The sequence below is a fragment of the Cyprinodon variegatus genome, unplaced genomic scaffold (assembly GCF_000732505.1).
Source record: "Cyprinodon variegatus isolate N-32 unplaced genomic scaffold, C_variegatus-1.0 Scaffold815, whole genome shotgun sequence".
NCBI lineage: Eukaryota > Metazoa > Chordata > Actinopteri > Cyprinodontiformes > Cyprinodontidae > Cyprinodon > Cyprinodon variegatus.
In genome coordinates, this window is record NW_015151268.1 from 271,540 (window position 1) to 290,672 (window position 19,133).

Below are 19,133 nucleotides of genomic sequence, written 5' to 3' on the forward strand. Positions count from 1 at the left end.
TTTTTTTTTTTTTTTTTTTTACAAACAACAGCAAATACTTGCATCAAAAAATACTGCAAAAATACTGCAGAAAATCAGTGCAATGAGTGCAATGAAATACCTCGGCTCCAGACGTCTCCGCCCCGTTGAGAGACGCTCCGCTGCACTTCTCCCAAATTGTAGCTGACCGCAGACAGGAGGCCAGCTTTGTTTGTTTTTATGACCAAAATTGCGGAAAACAACTCGTGAAGTTTGACCCGCTAGAATAGCGAGGTGCGCGAGAACGCTCGGAGCCTTTTTCCACCTGGATCTCCGCTCTTTTTGGCCCTCATGTCCCTCCGTCGTCAGACTAAACTCGCCCCCACTTCCTCTCCGCCTCGGCCGTATCTAGACCCACAGCGTGTAGCACAGACCACGCTTCAATATTGAGCCTAATTTAAAAATGTCTGTGTCAAGCTTACTGCAACATACTGCTGTAAGAGTATAACTAGGAAGCGAGGTAGGAGGGCAAAGTAGGTTTAGCGCCACCGCAGCACGGGAGGATAATTACGCCCAGGAGCAAATGGATAAAAATAGACCAGAGGAGAAAAAAAACATGAATCGATTCTCTTGCGGACGTTACAAAACAATTGTTATTTACACCCCTTTTATATATATATATATATATATATATATATATATATATATATATATATATATATATATATAATATATAATATATTTTTTTTTTTTCAGAATATTTGTCCATACCGAATCAACAGCCAATGTAGAATATTATTCTTTTTTTGGAACCTTAAAAAAAAAAACTGCCACCCGCCCCACCCACTCTCTCCATGTAGCAACACATGTAGTAATATTACATTCAGCATTTTCCATATTTTTGAAAGTCCAGAATTAAGAGAACAGGATACAACAAAAATCTTAGAATAATGGAAACAAGACAGTAAAGATCAATACTGATCAGTGTCGCAGGTCTAATCTGGTCAGGATGAAGTATTTTTCTCTGATATAGTGGTTCAGTGTCATTGGCTCGGCCTTTATATAACAGGGCATGTCGTTTTCAGCTGCTTCCACCTCATTTGGTAGTCACAGAGACATTTGAATATGGCATTTTCATTTATTTTTGTGATGCTTTACATGATGCATCACTGTTACAGCCACAGTTTAGGGTTGATTTAATGTCTGGGTTTATATACATGGTGGCAGGGTTAGCATAAGTGTTCGACCTGAGGGAACCGTCTGCTTTCCATCTTGGAGACGTCTGGGTCCTGCTGTGAGGTTCTGAGAGGTGGCTGTAGGCAGGCTGAGGAACGAGGCGTCGTTTGGCGGTATGGAAAACAGAGCTAACAGTGACAGAGAGGGCCTCATTATCCTGGTTCTTGGTAATCATTGGTAAACATGAAGGAAGAGAACCAGGAAGTGATGCAGCCTTTTCACTACGCAAATATTCTCCATTATGATTAACGATGTTCAGTGTGGTATTTTTTACTAACTGAAATGGTTTATAAACTTATCAAAGGGAAATCAGTGTTTGTTTTTCCTTCATGTTTGTTTATCATCTGCAGTAGTTCAGCAGCTGCAGGCTAACTGAGAGGCTGCAGGCGTTCTCAGTGCATTCCTATCAGACTTGCTGTCACAAAGGTCAGAGGTTAACAGCCAGTCGGTGGAATTATTCCACTTCATCCAGTTTAACTTCAGCGTGCCTTGCTACTGATCAGGCAACATTGAAAGGAAGCCCAACAGCATCAAAATGATCATCTCATCTCACAGAAGCCACCAAACAAACTGCGTCTGGATCCACCAGGAGCGGTTACAGCTGATCTCACCCTGTTTCCCTCACTGGGACTAAAGTTTGATCAATATATCACTTCTCTGAGTGAAGTTTTTAACCATCACTCTAACTGTTCATTCTTATTTCCCTCATTTATAGAGGTAAATGAGATCAGTTTGACTTCTACCAACTGCTAATTGATCGGATCAATCTGTGAACCTTAAACGATATAAAACGTATCTGAATTATCCCCCTGATGATCAGTAGATGGTGATTAAGGATCATAGGAAATGGACTGGATTAAAATGGAGCCTTTTATTTACATCGTCAGCATTATTTAGATGATCTTATTGTCCTGTTTACTCGCCACGCTAACCCTTTTACCACTTCATCTGTTTGGTATTTATCTTGGAACACGCAGCCGTAGGGATTCTGATAAGATCCTCTGCTTTTATAAAGCATTTTTGACAAATAATCATAAAATAGAGAAGATAAATGTTGATGGAAACCGCACGGCTCTGGGAGGAGGGGAGAGGGGGTGAGCTGAGGGGAAAATCTGGTCCCAGGATCACAAGCAGAGATCAATGGATTCAGGCTTTTTTTTTAAGCCAATTACTATTATTTAGACATCAGTCTGATGTGTTCTTCTTTTCAGGCTGATATTCCTCCATTTATATGATTAAAAATGATTAAAAAAATTGTACACAAGTCCCAATTCAAACAAAGAGACAAAAAACTATGGATATCAGATGGAGGGAGCTTTAATAAATTGACTTGAATTCATCTCCAGGTATCGATGCAGTACATGACCCAAAATGTAAATATTGTCCAGCCAATGGATCGGTCTCTCTCTAGAACCAGAGGCAGACCTTAAGGCGAATCGCTGAGCAGATCAATACGTCTTTTTCTCTGATTTTCAGCCTGTAATGTTTGAAGCACTGCATGCAGGGAGGAGATGGCATCAGACCGTGAACTTCTACATGGCTGCTTAGGTTAAACCCTCATCCTGTAAAACGCAGCTCACACTGATTCTCCTCACATGTAGACATGAGGGATTTATGTCTACTGAATATCTGATTTTCTGCTGCTTTTTCCAGCTCTTTTAAAATATTAATGATGGAGATTATATCCCATCAGAAACGATACAGAAATTTCTTTGTTTATAAATATTCTTCCTCTTTCTAAATATCAAAGAGGGAAAATCAATATTAAAGATATAATAATGTTTTTTCTATTCCAGTTCTCTTTCATAAATCCTGTTATTAGAGGTGAACCTTTAACCCGTCCAAATACTGAAACGGTTTAATTTCCAGTCATGGGGACAATAAAGGTTACCTTATCAACATATTAACTGGAGTATAAAAGGTTTATGTGCAGCTTTCCTCCTCTTTGAAGGAGGTGGATCAGCCAATCAGCTCTCCCCATGTCCTCCATCTTCTCAGCTTCCGATCTTCTTCATCTCAATAAAACTTTATTAATCAGGTAAAATCAGAAGTAATAATGTTTTAAATACTAAGAGCTTCTCTGGTCTTCAGTTGGTCCTGTTTATTTCCACACGACTGCTGTTGACTCAACCCAGCTGCTGCTGTTAGACATTTGGTTTAAGACGACTAAAACTCTGAACATTCCAGAGGATTTACACCTTTATCATTCTGTGGCATTAATAACCAGTGGATGTAACCTAATGCTGGCTAACAAGTGGAGGTGGTGGGAATTAGACAGTCATAGACGTCTCTGCTGAGCCTCCATAATTTTAATCTCTCCAGCACATTTAAAAAGGGTTCAGTTAGACTGATCTGCTGCAGTGCAGTGAGCTCTGTCCTATTCAGGAAACCAGTTTTCCTTCTGCTGATTGGTAAGCGGCCGTCAGACATCAGGTTATGACCGCGAGGATAAAAACAAGGCGCCCAAATTGTTGAAGAAAACATCCATCTCAGCTTCACGCCTTCAGCAGCGGGATGGAAACAATATCTGATTATTGTCAGAAAAATCAAGGATGAACATTTCTTCAGTTTGTGAAGCTTCAGTTTCCTGTTCTCGGTTTTTCGCTTAGTGTTTTCTCCTGCTGCTCTACTCCTTTCTGCTCCTCTGTGTGGAGCTTTCAGATGTTCTCCACATCCTGATGCCATTTTGATCCAACCCTGAAGGTGGGGTCTGTCAGAAAGCAGGTTCTGAAACCAACAAGCATCCAACATCTGAAGGGACATAAATCACCTTCTGCTCCCTCTTCTGACGCTCAGTTTGGACTTTAGTGATTGTTTACTATACCTCAGCTGAACCAGGTTATAATGAAGGCTCCATCTGGACCATCTGATCAACCACCTGCTGCTCAGACATAGAAAAAGCAACTATCTCTGTCCTCCAGCAGTCTAAGCCTATAGCAGCATAACTATAGAGATAGATCAGGATAACCTGAGCCACTCTAACTATAAGCTTTATCAAAAACCAAAGGTTTAAGCCTAGCCTTAAAAGTAGACAGGGTGTCTGCCTCATGGGCTGTTAGGAAAGGATGATTGTCCCAGTAGGATCACATGTTTTTAAAATGCCAAACCTGATGCCTCAATGCAGGAAGTAGCTTTTATGTGATTGGCTGGCTGCCCGTCATGTTAGCAGGTATTTGCTGGCTTAATAAAGCGGCGAGGACGTACCTCAGTGTGAACAGTGATCAGATGATCAGGCAGCTTCTCCACTGAGAAGTTTCAGGCTTCAGGAAGTTTTTCACATTTTTGAATCTTTCTTTTTGTCAGGGAGTCGCTGCATGCCATCACTCAGAAGACAGGAACGCTGCTGACCTTTAACCTCCACAGAGAGCTTCCAGTAGAGGGACAGGATGCCGATTCCTCCGCCCCCTCCGCCTGGACCCCCACCACCCCCCACCTTTAACCAGGTGAGTGGATCTGATTACTGGAGGCTAACAGCCTGGTTTTATGGCGCCTGGAGCTGGAACGACCGGCTGGTTGATCATTAAACCAGTCAGAGCTTTTCCTCTAACATGCTCTCATTAGTTCTCTATGGGGAATAAAAACAGGAAGGCCGCGCTGACCCCTGTGTTTGATCATCATGATGGTGTAAAGATCAGGGCTTTCTGCTTTAGCTCAGGTTCCTCTGCAGCCAGTCCAGCCTGAGGGAACAGTAGTGACGGTTTTTCCTCTCCTCCAGGCCAACACCACTCCTCCTAAGCTGAACTCATCTGAGGTCAAAGGCCGGGGAGCCCTGCTGTCAGACATCTGCAAAGGGGCCAAACTCAAGAAGGTCACTGAGGTCAATGACCGGAGCGCTCCCATCATAGACAGTGAGTGGCTTCCTGTATTTATGCCATTTATTGCTCAACAATGGTTCATTTACTCCTGATGTTCAAACGTCTCCACAAACTCTGAGCTCAAATAAACATTTAGCTTCGTTCAGTCAGTCACATGTCTGCTGATCATCATCATCTACAACTTCCTGCTCCTTTTAAACCTCCGCTTCCCTGAACCGCTGCTATTTTCACACCTATAAAATAATTGACCTTAGAGCAGCTGAAGCAGGAAAAGCAAACCCAGTAAACTGCTTTCGCTTTCGGTAATTCAACCCCCACTCACCCACAGACACACACACACCTAGTCAGGTTGTGTTTTGTGTCCATCTGATAAAATGACACCTTCTGTTGTTTGTTGCTAAAAGTCTCATTTGATTTTAAACGAAGACAAGAATCACCATCAGTGTTTAGTTTAGGGCTGAAACAATCAGAATAAATCTATTATTTAAATAATTATCTAATTTAGTAATCAATCGTTAACTAGAGTATAGAGACTGTAAAACATGCCTTTAGCTGACAGAGTGACCCACTTAGAGCAGCAATTATAGCAAGATTGTAAAAAAATATGCAACGTTTTGCTTTTAAGATAAAAAAAGTTGGAATCAATCTGCTCTATCCAGAACTCCTTAAGTAGAAAAGTTTTAGATTCACCTGGTTAAATTTCTTAAAAAAACCTTCTTTAAAGAAACCTTTGGCTGTTGATTATGAATCTAAAAAAACAATCTGCAGATTAATCAATTTGTAAAATAATCATTAGTTGCAGCCCTAGTTTAGTTCTAACATAAATTAGCTAATTTAATAGGGTTCTAAATAGGGGTGTGGGAAATGATTGTTTTGGCGATATATCGTGATATTCGGCTGCCCAATATAATATCGATCTTTCACTTCTTAGTATCAATTTAAAAAAAAATAAAAAATGGTTACATAAAACATTGATGTGAAAATGGGCTACCTCTGCACCACCACTCTGGCAGAAAGCGCTGTGGAGCCCTTTAACTGTGCGTGCAGTCACAGTGGAAGAAAACCCCAAACAACATGGATAATAATACCTAATCAATATTTTCTGATGAAAATATACAGCACTTGCTGTTTTATCTCATCATTTGATTTTGATAGCTGGGGAAAATATGGCAATATATAGTGATACTGCAATATCATGATAATATCGTATCGTGACCCAAGTATCGTGACATGTATCGAATCACAACACTCATGCCAATACTCACCTCTAGTTCTAAATGCAGCCCTCTGTGTGTTTGTTAAAAACAAAACGTAAAAGACAGAAAACTTTAAAATATGAAGATTTTGTTGGTTCTTATGATAACTGGTAACTTTCAGGCCCAGATATTTAAACCGCTTCATGCTGCATATCACTGACTAATTTACCTCATAAAACATCTCAGATATTTCCTTTTACTCTGTATAATTAAATATACACCTTATCTATTGTTTCGGTTTCATGTCTGAATTTTTTTTCTTTATTTCTGGAAATGCTCATATTGGCTCTTTATAGCAAAGCGATAATCAGCACATTGTCTGTATCGTTGTATAAGGATCTGTAATAAAACAAAGGATCCTTTTGTTGCCTGCTGGCAGTGGAACCTTCAAACCTAAAAAACATCCAGGAAATAAATCTACAGCTTTAAAACAAAGCGTGTGTAATAGAAGAATTTACCTGACGTTGTCCTCTGAAGCTGCTGCTTGTTTAGGATGACGGTTCACCCAGATGCCATGACGATGTGCTAACAACAATCCCCTGTGCCTGTGTCAGATCAACCGCCCTAATCCCTACATAGGGCACTATATAGTGATTAGGCTGTTTTAGATGAGTGTCTGAACGTCTAGTGCAGGGTTCACAAATAGAAAATCAGCGATTCCTAATAAAGAAAATCCTCAACCAGTAAAGGTTTGAAGATATTCGAATTATAATCTGTTACTTTAAACAGAATTTAACACTGAAATTAAATGACATTTTTATGCAGCCATCTAATACACTGAATTTTTAAAGGAAAAAAAAAGTTTTTCCATTTTAAAATCTGAAGTGTTTTTTGAAGCAGAGAACAGCAGTCGTTCAGTTTGGTATATAGACAATTTCCTGATTCATTTATTTTATAAAACACCTGAACCGACCGTTCTAAAGCACATATCAAGGAGCTCATTTTGAGCCTGGATCCATATTTATTTTAGATTCTGTTCATGGTGGAGAATCCTGCTTCACAGCAGCAGGTTGAACCAAACATCCTCTAAATGTGCAGGGTCCGCTCCCGTCCGGCCAGGTCAGGATCCGCTATTGCAATCGCACCAAGTAGGAAAAAAAATGTAGAGAAGATCCGGTTTGTCAAATTAAAATGTAGTAACAACAGATCGGTAACTACAAATTAGAGCTTAGTTCTTAAATATTTCAAAAAACTAACAAAGTTTATTTAAAAGATTGGATGCAGACTTCTTGTTCTTGAACAGACCAGGAAGCAGATTTCTCATCTCCATCAGAAACTGAACATATGCTGGATGCTGATGGGGATTTTTTTAATATGTCATATTAAATTAAACGTTCAATTTCACATGTTTTGCTCCTACGAATTTAATGATATCGCTCATGAGAAATTAGACACTGTCATCGGACAACATGCAGTAATTTATAAATGTTTTAAATCAGGTTGGGTCTGGATTAGCCAGCAGGTGGGTCCGGATCCAGACTCCTGTCTGCTAATCCGTGACCTCTGATCTAGTGGATGAAAAAGTAGTGGACTCAAAATGATGGTCATGAGACCAGCAGATGTATCCCAGAATGCTTTGTGAGAGCTCTCCTCGCAAAGAATCATGGGATTTGTTTGGACAGCGGCCAAAAAACAACAAAGATGGGAGGGGAGGCAGAGTCGCATGACCAACAGAGCATAAAGCAGTGATCATCTGTCTGAACGGTCAACTAACCAAGTTCACTATAAAGTCCACTATATAGTCCCCGCTCTATATAGTGATTGAGGGATTTAGGGGTTAGGGCGGACGTTCAGACACAGCCTGTGTCTCACCTAGCCGCCGCTGGCTAACGGTGATGAGCTTCAGAGCATCTGACCTGTGCGATGAGCTTCACAAGCAGCTGCTGCTGGAGTTGGAAAATTGTAACTTCCCTGAACTCTTTAATGACCAAAATTTCCTGATCCTCTCAGTCTGTGATCATCTCTGCTGATTAGGCACCATTTTTCTCCACATCTTAAAGCTGCTTGGATTTAGGACTAGCTGACTGGTTGACTCTTTAACAGAGCCGTTCCAACATAAACATGCTCTGATCTGCCTCTTCTTAAAACCTCTTCAGCATCACAGAACCAAAGGAGTTCCTGTAGATGAGAAAAAGCTGCCTTTGCTCCACATTCGGTGCTCTGAGCCAAACGCTCTCTGTCCTGCAGAGTGGAATCAGCCATAAAGCTGCAGGAAATGCAGACGGCATACTAAACAAACGCTCCGGATAGTTCCACACTGAATGCATCCTTAGACGGCTGATTGAGCTCCGTCCAATCAGAACCTCCTCCTCCTAAATACATTTGAGCTCTGACTGACAGACGGTGTAATCAGTCTGAAGAGACGGATCTGCTTTAACATGTCTGTTCTTTTTACCAGAGAATGCAGGAGGAGGAGGAGGTGGTGGAGGAGGAGGTGGAGGGAGCCATGGAGGAGGTTATGGAGGTGGAGGTCCAGTTGGAATGGGGGGGCTTTTTGCAGGAGGTGTGCCAAAGCTGCGTCCAGTTGGAGGTAAACCTGAGAGATTTCTGCTCATGTTCATCTTTGTTTATAAATGAAGCTGCTTCCTCAGCCTTCCTTTCATTGGTTCATGTCTTCTTCTTCATCCTGCAGACGGTACAGTTGGACGATCTGCCCTCCGGCCCCCGGGGTCCCGGCCTGCGGCCCCCCGCCCCCCCGGCGGTCGCTCCAGCTCTCCGTCTTCGGCCCCCAAGCCGCCTCCACCGGAGCCTCAGCGCTCCCACCGCCCCTCTCTGCCAGACATCAGCCGCCCCCCCAGCAGCAGCAGCAGCAGCAGTCCTCCCATTGGTGGGATGAAGCACAGCAGCTCTGCACCGCCCCCCCCTCCTCCCTTCAACAAAGGGGGCCGCAGTAACGCCCCCCACACCCCAAACCACAAAGTGTCCTCCTCCTCCTCCTCCTCCTCAACGTCTTACAGCAGAGATAAAGCCCTCCCCCCCACGCCCGGCAGAGGCCCCTCCTCTAACACCAACTCCAAGGCCAGTCAGTCTTCCAGCAAACCGCCGAGCGGCGGCTCCTCCATGCCGCCGCCTCCTCCGCCATACAGGCCCCATAACGGGTCCTCTCAGGTAGACGGGGGAGGGGCCCCGGAGCTTCCTCAGAGAAACAACTCCTTACGCAATAAGCACAGATCAGGAAGCGGCGGCCCAGGTCGCAGCCAGGCACCGCCACCGCCCCCCCCTGCTCCGGCTCCAGCCCAGCAGTCGGCCAGCAGACCCCCACCGCCTGCCAGGGAACCGCCTGGACGCAAAGCAGGTAACAGCAGCTTCTCCTCCCTCCCAGCAGAGCTCCATCCGCCTCAATTCTAGCTTCACCTCTTTTAAAGTTCCTATAAAATCTATAAGGAACGATTTGCTCTCTGATTATCGACAGATTAATCTAAAGAATTATGGATTAGAGTGATGACCTTTGGTAGCAGCCATGTTTCCATCAAGCTTCTTGGTCCCAGAAGTGACCAATAAAATGCAAAATAAACTGTTTCCTGGACTCTAAAGTAAACCTCCTCATGTTGTTTGCTAACGGCTCCAAAGAGCTGCGATCAGCTGTGTTTTATGCTCCTCACATGATGCCAGGCTGCTCCTCTCGGCCTCCTTCCTGCCTTTTGTTGCTAAGCAACCAGCAGGTTGGCTCCTGGCCTGATTTATTTAGAACTGTGATTCCTGGCTGTTTCCTGACCAAACCTTCCTCCTCTCATCACAGGGTCCCAGTTTCCTCCTCCCAATTCTCGTAACGGTGGCCGAGACGCTCCTCCTCCTCCACCTCCTTACCGTGGGCACGGTTCAGGGGGCTCAGACCCCCCCGGCCGCATGAAGCCTCCTCCTCCACCCTCTTCTTCCTCCATCTCGTCCTCCTTATCCTCCCGGACCCCAGCCGGACCTCCTCCGCCTCCTCCACCTGTGCGTAACGGTCACTCCATGGGTTCCTCCTCCAGATCCATCATGGGTGAGTAGGACCACCTCCTCCTTCACATGTCTCACCCGTCTTTAACCGTTCATTGAATCTGGAAGCTTCTCCGCTGAATCTAGAAGTTTCCTTTGAAAGAAGAGCTTTGAATTTCTAGATCTACGAGAGAAAACCCCGTTTAGAAACGTTTCCAGGTATACGCTATGAAACCAGCTGGTGTTTTAGAGTGAAGCATGTCGTCCTCCATCCAACAGACACATTAAAGGCAGGTTTTTAAAGCTCTGAACCAATCAGAGATCAGCTCCTGTTCCAGATTTGGAGCTGGATTTATTCTTATCATGCGGCTGATTCTTCTCTGGAATAGATGAGATTATTAACTGCTTTGTCTGTGATCTAGATGGGATGAAGCTGACCGCCTTTAGCAGGCGTGGATAGTCAAATAAATGCAAACCAGGCTTTTTGTGTCCTGCTGTTCTGGATAAATTCACTGGAGCAGCAGTTCTTAGAGAACTAAATCTGTTCTTGCTGTTTTATCTGTACATGTAATTTTGATAGTTGGGAAAACATATCCTCATATTTATTGATAGTGTATCGTGACCCAAGAATTGTGACAAGTAGTGTATCACAAAACCCATTCCAATACTCAGCCCTATTACCCGCCACGTATCTGAATTACTAATCATTTAAACAACTATTTTGATTAATTTCAGACGGAACTATTCACATACTTGGATTATATTAAACTGAACTTTCAATATCAAACACTGTTTGGCGCCATTTCCCTTTTTCCTCTGATCACGGAGCAGCCGACTTGCTTAGACCAATCATGTGATATCCAAGGATAGATGGGATACAGCGGACCCATCCTTCAGAACGGGCAAAAAGGAGGACGCATCTGTCGGCCGCATAACGAGGAGTCTTTGAATCCCAACAGACCGCGGCGCCACGCTATGACGTAATCGACCTACGAATCTGGCCTTTGGAGGACGCAGCCCCTGAATTTAAACTCAGCGATGCTCTTCACTTCCAGGCCAGTTCAAACACTCACTCTGGCCTAATGTGGTCCATTTAGAGCCATGCTGGTTTCCATTGGATGCTGGAGCCTCTTCCCTGAATCAGACTGAAGACCTTTCTGTCTCAGAGGGTTCTGGGTTCAAACGCTGCTGTCAGCGGCCTTCATCGTCTCCCTTTATTTGTCCACCAGCCTCGGGGCTGTAGGGAGGGTTTACTCAGTCTGACCAGAGGATCAAATGATCAGAATGAATCTGCAGTCGATGTGTGAACGTCAAAATAAAGACCTTATTTTTGTTATTTCCTAACCAGCTTCAGCTTTCTAACCTGATCCCTTGTTTTTCTTTTCTCTCCTCAGATGACTTTGAGTCAAAGTTCCACTTCCACCCCATAGAAGATCTTCCTCCTCCTGAGGACTACAGGCCCTTCAACAAGGTTTATCCCAGCAAATCTGACAGGGGTGGGTCTGCGCTCATTCACACTCTGCTTCTTCCAGTTTAGATCGATTGCTCTCACATGGAGCTCAGTGCTGAGGGCAAACAATCCGGTCTTTAAGATGGGGTGAAGAGATCATTAATAAGAGAAACTTTCTTTTTTTCCCAGCGAGGACTGAACAGTTATTATTAACGAATGGCAAAACGTTTATTTCACCATAACGCACCATAGACCAGTGAGTCACAGCGGGACATTGCTGTCTTCTATCAGAAGCTAAAGAGAGCGTGTTCTTGGTCTTGGTTTTATGAATGAATAATCATTATGACCGAGAAGAGTAGCATTGCTCTAAGCAGCTTAGTGGGAAAAGGATGGGTTTGGATAAGAAAACAATTCAGATTCTGTCAGGAAGACAGACATAGTTAAAGTAAAACACGTTCTCTTTTAGGGAAATGCAGAATAAAATCTCTGAATCACAAGAGAAAACAGTGACTTTACCCTCGTCTGGAGTCACACAGAGCACATAAAGCAGACTGAGACATAAACAGTTAATTAAACATTTCAATAAACAGAATACTGGACCTATTACAGGAGTTTAGACAGACAGAAAAAGGATAAAGAGAAGCAGCGATCCTCATTGAGCCTAAAATAAAAGAGCAAAAAGGAGGGACAGAGCAGGAAAGCACAGATTATATTTCTCTCCCCTCTCTATGAAAAACCTCACAGATCTCTGAGAGAATCTCCTCTCTGCCTCAGCCGGTAGCCGTCCTGTTGAATCCATCCCTCAGCCTTTAATGCTGCCTTTTCCTTTTCATTCACCTCGTTCCCTTTTTGTTTTTAACTAAATCAAACCCTCGTATAAGGAGCAGGCTGGTAATGAACTCAGACTTTGCTTCGCAGTCCCGCTTCTTGGTTTTTTGTGTTTCTTTGTTTTTATAAAACCTTTTCAAAATCAGACCCAGTGTTCTGTCAGATCAGCATTCCCCGTCAGTCCAGCATACCCATAGTCAATGGCAGTGTATCCCTTTAGTTTTGTATGAAAAGTACACTTTAAAGTACCTCAAAGGGCGTGTATACCTTTAGTCATGCGTATGGCGATCTGACCTTAAAACACATGCCTATTGAGGTAGTTTAAAATGTACTTTTCATACAAAACTAAAAAGAAAAATGGGACCAGCATACACGTATACAAATCTGATGTCTTGCTCATGCGTATTGACTATGAGTATGCTGGAGTGACGGGGTATGCTGATCTGACAGAACACTGGTCAATGCAGGATATTGTTTCAATCTGTGGGATAGAAGTGGAAAAATAAGCACAGATGGGGGTCTGCTGTCACTGAGTAGGAAATTATAGATGCATTTTTCAGTGTAAAGTCTGTATTGTACGTCCACAGCAGTTCAGTTAATGCAGGTTATTCTCCTGATTATCAGCAACAGATGGCTAGCAAGGCTGCAGTAGAATCTATGAATATGTTAAGATGCTGATGTCAGCTGATGTCATCGGGCTCCGTCTGGTTTAGAAGCTGAATCGAGTCACTAAAGGGCTGATTATCCTCCCGGAGCAGTGAGTCTCAGTTAAATTGTTGCAGATATTTTTGATTTATGCCTAATTTTGAAGCGTGGTCTGCGCTGCTATTCCACGCCACAATGCAAGAGGGACAATCAGGAACTAGCTGTTGTTGTCGGTTTGACGAGCTTGTTCGCCGTCTACAATCCCTCATCCAACGCTGGACGACACAGTTCAACCGTGCGTGTTTTGGCTTCGGATGCAAACCAACAGACCGTCGCAGAGCTACAAATAAGCGTCCTGCTCGGTGTCTGGGATGGTGTCCGAGGTGTGCCAGGTGTTGTGGGCGGAGCTACAGCCAGAGTTTCTGCCGTTAGGAACCATATCTGCGTTAAGTACAACACAAGGACCTGGTTTCTGGGCATAAACCAGCCTTTAGACCTTATCTTCTCAGTGGTTGAAAACAGGTTGTTTTAGCACCTGCCACCATCTGTAGAGGTTCAGTCACCTTCATCCCCGTTGACTCCATCTTGATTTTTACCGTCTGATGAGGCGTCAGGCTCAGAGAGAAGCAGCAGCCCCTGCAGCACCTGTTCCTCCTCTGGACTTGAAATAACCTCACCTGACAGAGATTCATTAGTGTTTGCTATCGCTAGCCGTTTCAATGTGTAGATCCGCCATGTTGGCGAGCCAATGTATCAGAGGGACGTCACACTTCCAGGTTCAATATGACAAAAACAAACGGAACCAGAAAAGGTTTTAATTTTACTCATTAGTATCTAAAGATCTAAAGAGTGTAGTGATTGTGATTAATGACAGGGGAGCACTTTCAATAAAACCTTTCATCACATCTTTGAGTTAAAGTCAGTTTAGAAATAAGTGAATTTTCCAGGAACTAAACCTCAGCAGGGATTCTTCTGAAAATCTATAATCTTCTGAAAATGTGTCAGATTCCATTATAACCAGTTAAAACCAGTCTGTTAGCTCTAATGGAGCCACTTTAGGTTGGTGAAAATGATTTCAAATAATAAGCAGAAACGGTTTGACTTCAGCTCCTTTCTTTTCCCTCCAGCATGCCTCTGCTAAATAAACAGCCTGCTAGATTATTATGCTACAGGGATTAACTATTAAACCTGGTGGGAGGAACATGCAATGATTAAAGCAGGTTTTCTGCACTTTTAATAAGATTATTATGTGTTATTCACTGAGAATAAGATGATGGTTTTATCTATTTTAAAAACATATCATTTTATTCCATTGGCATTTTTTTTTACTTCCCAGCTCAAAATAAGGAAAAATAGACTTATTTAAAGAAAACTTTATCTGATGCAGTTTGATCTGATTTCTTTAAGCCTGATAGTTTTTTTAAGCTTAAATAAAAGATCATTTGGTGAAACTTCTTGAAATTCTGACAAATAATCTCTTAAAAGAAGAAGTTTTACAAAGTTCAACTGGCTGGCTTCACTGGGTAATTTATTGCTGCTAATTAAATTTTTTATCTAGATATTCATAGCAATAAATGTTAAATCCAATAGTTATTGTTAATATTCTATTATTAATGTCTGTTGTTGCTCAGTATATCAATCTATTGGCTCAGATCTCAGGCTGGAAGACTTTGATCTAAAAACTGTCTTTTGGAAAAACTGTCCATCTGACAAATTGTTTTTCTCTTGTTTTGAGCATGTTTGAAAACTTCCCAATGGAATAAGGTCATTTATGTTAAGAAATAAGTAAAGAAACTCAATGATCATATTCCAAGTGCATAATATACTTTTAAGGCAATTTTAAAGGCATTACTCATCAATTTAATGCAGTTTATTTCTATAGCACCAATTCACATCAAGTCATCTCAAGGCACTTTCCAGTTCAACCAGATCATCCAAATTGATTCAAAGTTTTCTATCTAAGGAAAACCAGCTGATTGCATCGACTCATTGACTCTTCAGCAATCAGCTGGTTTTCCTTAGATTGGAGAGGAAAAACTCCCTTTGAACAGGAAGAAACCTCCAGTAGAACCAGGCTCAGTGTGAGCGGCCATCTGCTGAGGCCGACTGGGGTTCAAGGAGACAGAAGCAGACATAGAAAAAGAAGCATAGATACAAAAGGCATCTGTCAACCAGCTCCACAGGCGGCCCCGTCCAGGAAACACACAGCCAGGCAGACGAGCTCCAAACCAGCTCCCATGTCAGAGGATGAAGAGAGCACATCCAGTTAGTCACAGTCAGAGAAACAGGACTACACTGGAAAACAGGCCAACCTCTAACATCTACAAACAAAGGTGTTGATGGCAGCAGCACAGCTGATATTTCTCTCCAGGATGGAGTCACAGCCAAACAGGAACAGACCAGATGAAGCTACTATGAGAAAAAGCAGAGAGAGCAGAACGTTGGTTAACAGTACTCCTGTTATGACATCATCTTAGTTACCAGCTCAGACTTTAACCCTTTATAGGTCAAATTAGCGTTTTTGATCACTTGCATACCCATTACAAAGCCCCTCGTCCCTCAGTGAGGTCTAGAAAGACTAGATCTATAACAAGTCAAGAAAAAGAGGTAAAAAGCTAATTAAAAAGTTATAAAGTTAATAACCATAGTTAACAATAATTTTTTATTTTATAAACCTAAATATGTCAGTGCCAGTCTCAGCATTAATACCTCTAAGGTTATGTTGCACCAAAAAAAAATTGTTCACTGAGTGCTCTAGAAAGAGTTAAACCATTTGACCTTATTTTTAGTTCAGTTTCTGCAGTGAACTAATCGCAGGGAAGTGTGGAGTTTATGTACATTAAAACATTTATGTTTTAAAGCTGCTGAGTAAACCTCTGTCCCTCCTCTTCCATTATTGAGAAAGCTCAACCATTCAACCCCAGGTTTTACCTGGTGCGCAGCAGCTAGACCTCCTCTTTGCAGCAGCAGCCATGTTAGCCTAACCAGTTCCTCAAGGTTAATCATTTCAGTGCTGTGGTTTAACCTGCGGTAACCCCCCCTCCCCTCTGTGCTCTCTGATCCCTGCAGCGGTGAGAGGAGCTCCACCAGCGCCGCCAGTGGGCAGGTGAACGGCCTCAGCTCAGGACTGGAACTGTCGGGACACAATGAGCCATCAGGGAGCGGCGGAGATGCATTCAGTCTTAAAAACACACAACGTAACGCTAACGCAGCCGGAAGCACAGCGGAGAACACAGAGGAAGGGTCAGACGCTGCTGCTGGCCGTCTCCATGACAACCAAACCTGCTCCCTGTGCTTCCCTGCTGCTGATGTTCCACATATCAGGACCAAACTCTCAATCAGTCGCAATATCTGCTCTCATTTTTTTTTTTCTACGTGGCGTCTGTTATAATTGTCTGTTTTTAGTAATGAGGGGATTTCTTTTTTTCTTTTTTTGGTGTCAGATTTACTGTGTTTAGGGAAACAAATGGACTCTAAATGGAAACGATGTCAGAATGAGTTTCAGTTAAAGCCGCCGATGGTGGTTTGGATTTAGCCTTTGTGGAGCGTATCCGTTCCAGTGGTGCCAAGCCGGCGGCTCTGCTATCGTTTTTAGATTTTCTCTGCGTGCCAAAAGCTTTCGGCGTCGTTTTGGTTTCTATGCAGCCTCCGCTTGTTGAATGTTTGCTAACGGATGGCGGATGGAGAGCTGAGGAAGCTAGGCTCGGTTTATGTTTTTACAGCTAGAGAAAGAACGCTCTCCTGGTTTTGGTTCGTCTTTGTTTTCCTTCTTTCTGAACGTTCGTGTTTCCACCTTCAGGCGGTTTTTGCACGTCACCCTAGCCGCCACGCCGACACTGTGCATGATGCTGACATTGATGCACTTTAGACGTTAGGATTCCTCCTCCTCCAATCACAGAACAAGAATCGATGGGATTTCCCACCAAGGCTGAACAGAGCTCTATAGATGTATAGAGTCTAGAACTCTAAAGCACTTTATCTTCACAGATCCCAGACGTGTATCTCTGTCTTTTTGGCCATTAATAAGCCGGCTGCCGGGATTCCAGCTGCTGCTCTAATCAGGCTTTCTAAACACCAGCTGAGGATGTTTATAAGCTCAGTCTGAAGCCCTCCCGCTGTTTCTGCCTCCAGAAGCTTCATTTTCTGGCAGTAGAAACAGAACTGGTTCCATTGGAGATTGAAACTGGTTTTGGTGGGAAGTCCCCTTAGCTGCAGGTTTTGGAGGTTCTGACAAAGACCCGTTTGTCGTTTGTATGGTAAATCTTTCAGGAAGTAAATCTAGAAGCTATTGGTCCTTTGTTTCCGTTCCCTGCTGGCGCCTCAGAGACACTGTGGTTTTTTTTCTATGCATTTTGTGATGGTTAGGAACGCTAACAGCTAACAGGTTGAACACTAAGTGCCAGGAAACGGATAGCTGGATGTTTTTAATGATCTGCTAAAGTTCACTTTAAGACACTAATGAAAGCAGGATGGAGGTTAGCCGCTTCCTCCTGCTGCTCGATGCCTTAACGCCAGGCCAACTTCTTCTTCTTTGGTACTTTTTCTATGACGTTTGTCTTTTCGGGTGATGGCCAGAAACAAAATAAGAAACTATTTGAAAATGCAATAAATATTGTATATTTACACTAATGGTAATCCTAATTACTGCTTTATTTTTGTGCTGTAAGGAGTGTGTTGTATAGGAAAGAGTGGCGGTGTTGTAGCGGCGCTCCGGGGGTCCTAGCAGCTCTCCGTTTGTTTTGGGGCGGCCGGTAAACGCCTGGATGCATGTGAGATTTTTACCGCCCAGTTATTTTGGGTGTTTGATTCCTGCAGATCCATCAGGATAATAATTCAGTGAAGATGGTGATCGTTATCAGACCTGCACTTTCACTACTGGACGTCAGTCACCTCCACCCAGTGATCGGTCACATGTTTCACTGAACAGCCTGCGCTGGACACTTGTTAATCAATCATACATGTCTCTCTCTCTTTTTTTTTTTATCATCTGAAGAAAGTTTAATAAAATACATTCCTGTTGGGGGATAAAGGGGATCGGACTCATCGTCTCCTGATTTCTCTGCTTGGTTTTAATCTCCTCTGTATCCTGATGAAATGTATTCAGTTTATCAAAGACGTTCTCTCTAAGAAGAAATGGGACGCGGTTCAAAGGGAGACACGGATAAAGGGAAATGATAAAACATTTTAAAATAAAATGGCTTAAATAGAAATCCAAAGACATGAGAGGGAGGTGGAGAATAAAGATAAGATGAACAAGATTTAAATGGTCAATAATACTGTTTGTTTTTAGCTACGGTGGATCAAGCAGGATGGTGTTGAAGATAGGCTCTATGTCTACACCTTGAAGATCTATCTCTCCGGTTCTTTTCCCTGAAAAGAGATCAATCAGGACAAACTCTTTAATAACTTATATGTATTAAATAACCAGGAGACATGAGAACAGATTCTAATAGAAATTGTAATCTTACTCAGATCAGAGAAGTTGCTTAGAGGTTAGAGAAAGCAGCTGCTCGCCCTAATTAGCAGTTAAAAAGGCTTTTTATACATCTCCAGTCTAACAATGGCGGCGCCGGCCCCCTACACATCAAAATAATGCAGACCTGCAACTAAAGATTATTTTACAAATCCATAAATCTCTCAATTATTGTTTAAATTGATTAGCAGTCAGCAAAGGTTTGCTTAAAGAAGATTTATTACTAAATTAAACCAGGTTAAACTAAAACTTTCTGATTGAGTTTTGGATAGAGCAGATTGATAGAAGAAAGTTAGATTTATCTTAAATTCAAAATGTTACTATATTTTCTTGCAATCTTGGTATAATTCCTGCTGTGTGTCGCTCTGTCAGCTAAAGGCAGGTTTAACAGTCTCTATACTACAGTTAATTATCAATTACTAAATTGTTTGATGATTATGTTAATAATCGATTAATCTGATTGTTTCAGCCCTAAAATCAACACTTCCGAAACCACACAACTAAAAAAAGAAATGTAAGATTATTGTATCCTTTAATTTCCCTTTGGCATCAAC

General features: G+C 42.6%; 1 protein-coding gene across 2 annotated transcripts in view; it reads left to right on the forward strand.

Annotated features, from left to right (window-relative positions):
- LOC107098841 (WAS/WASL-interacting protein family member 2-like) overlaps window positions 1–18,149 on the forward strand; it is a 21,431-nt gene extending 3,282 nt beyond the window's left edge. Inside the window, exons 2-8 of one of the 2 annotated variants that reach the window (XM_015396700.1) lie at window positions 4,498–4,637; window positions 4,910–5,042; window positions 8,664–8,795; window positions 8,898–9,560; window positions 10,005–10,247; window positions 11,578–11,654; window positions 16,176–18,149. In XM_015396700.1, the coding sequence (XP_015252186.1) occupies window positions 4,581–4,637; window positions 4,910–5,042; window positions 8,664–8,795; window positions 8,898–9,560; window positions 10,005–10,247; window positions 11,578–11,654; window positions 16,176–16,181 (1,311 nt within the window). In that variant the 5' untranslated portion in view covers window positions 4,498–4,580 and the 3' untranslated portion in view covers window positions 16,182–18,149. Of the gene's footprint in view, window positions 1–4,497; window positions 4,638–4,909; window positions 5,043–8,663; window positions 8,796–8,897; window positions 9,561–10,004; window positions 10,248–11,577; window positions 11,680–16,175 lie in introns of both variants that reach the window. The other variant, XM_015396699.1, reaches the window with a different exon arrangement.
- Window positions 18,150–19,133: the final 984 nt, after the last annotated feature.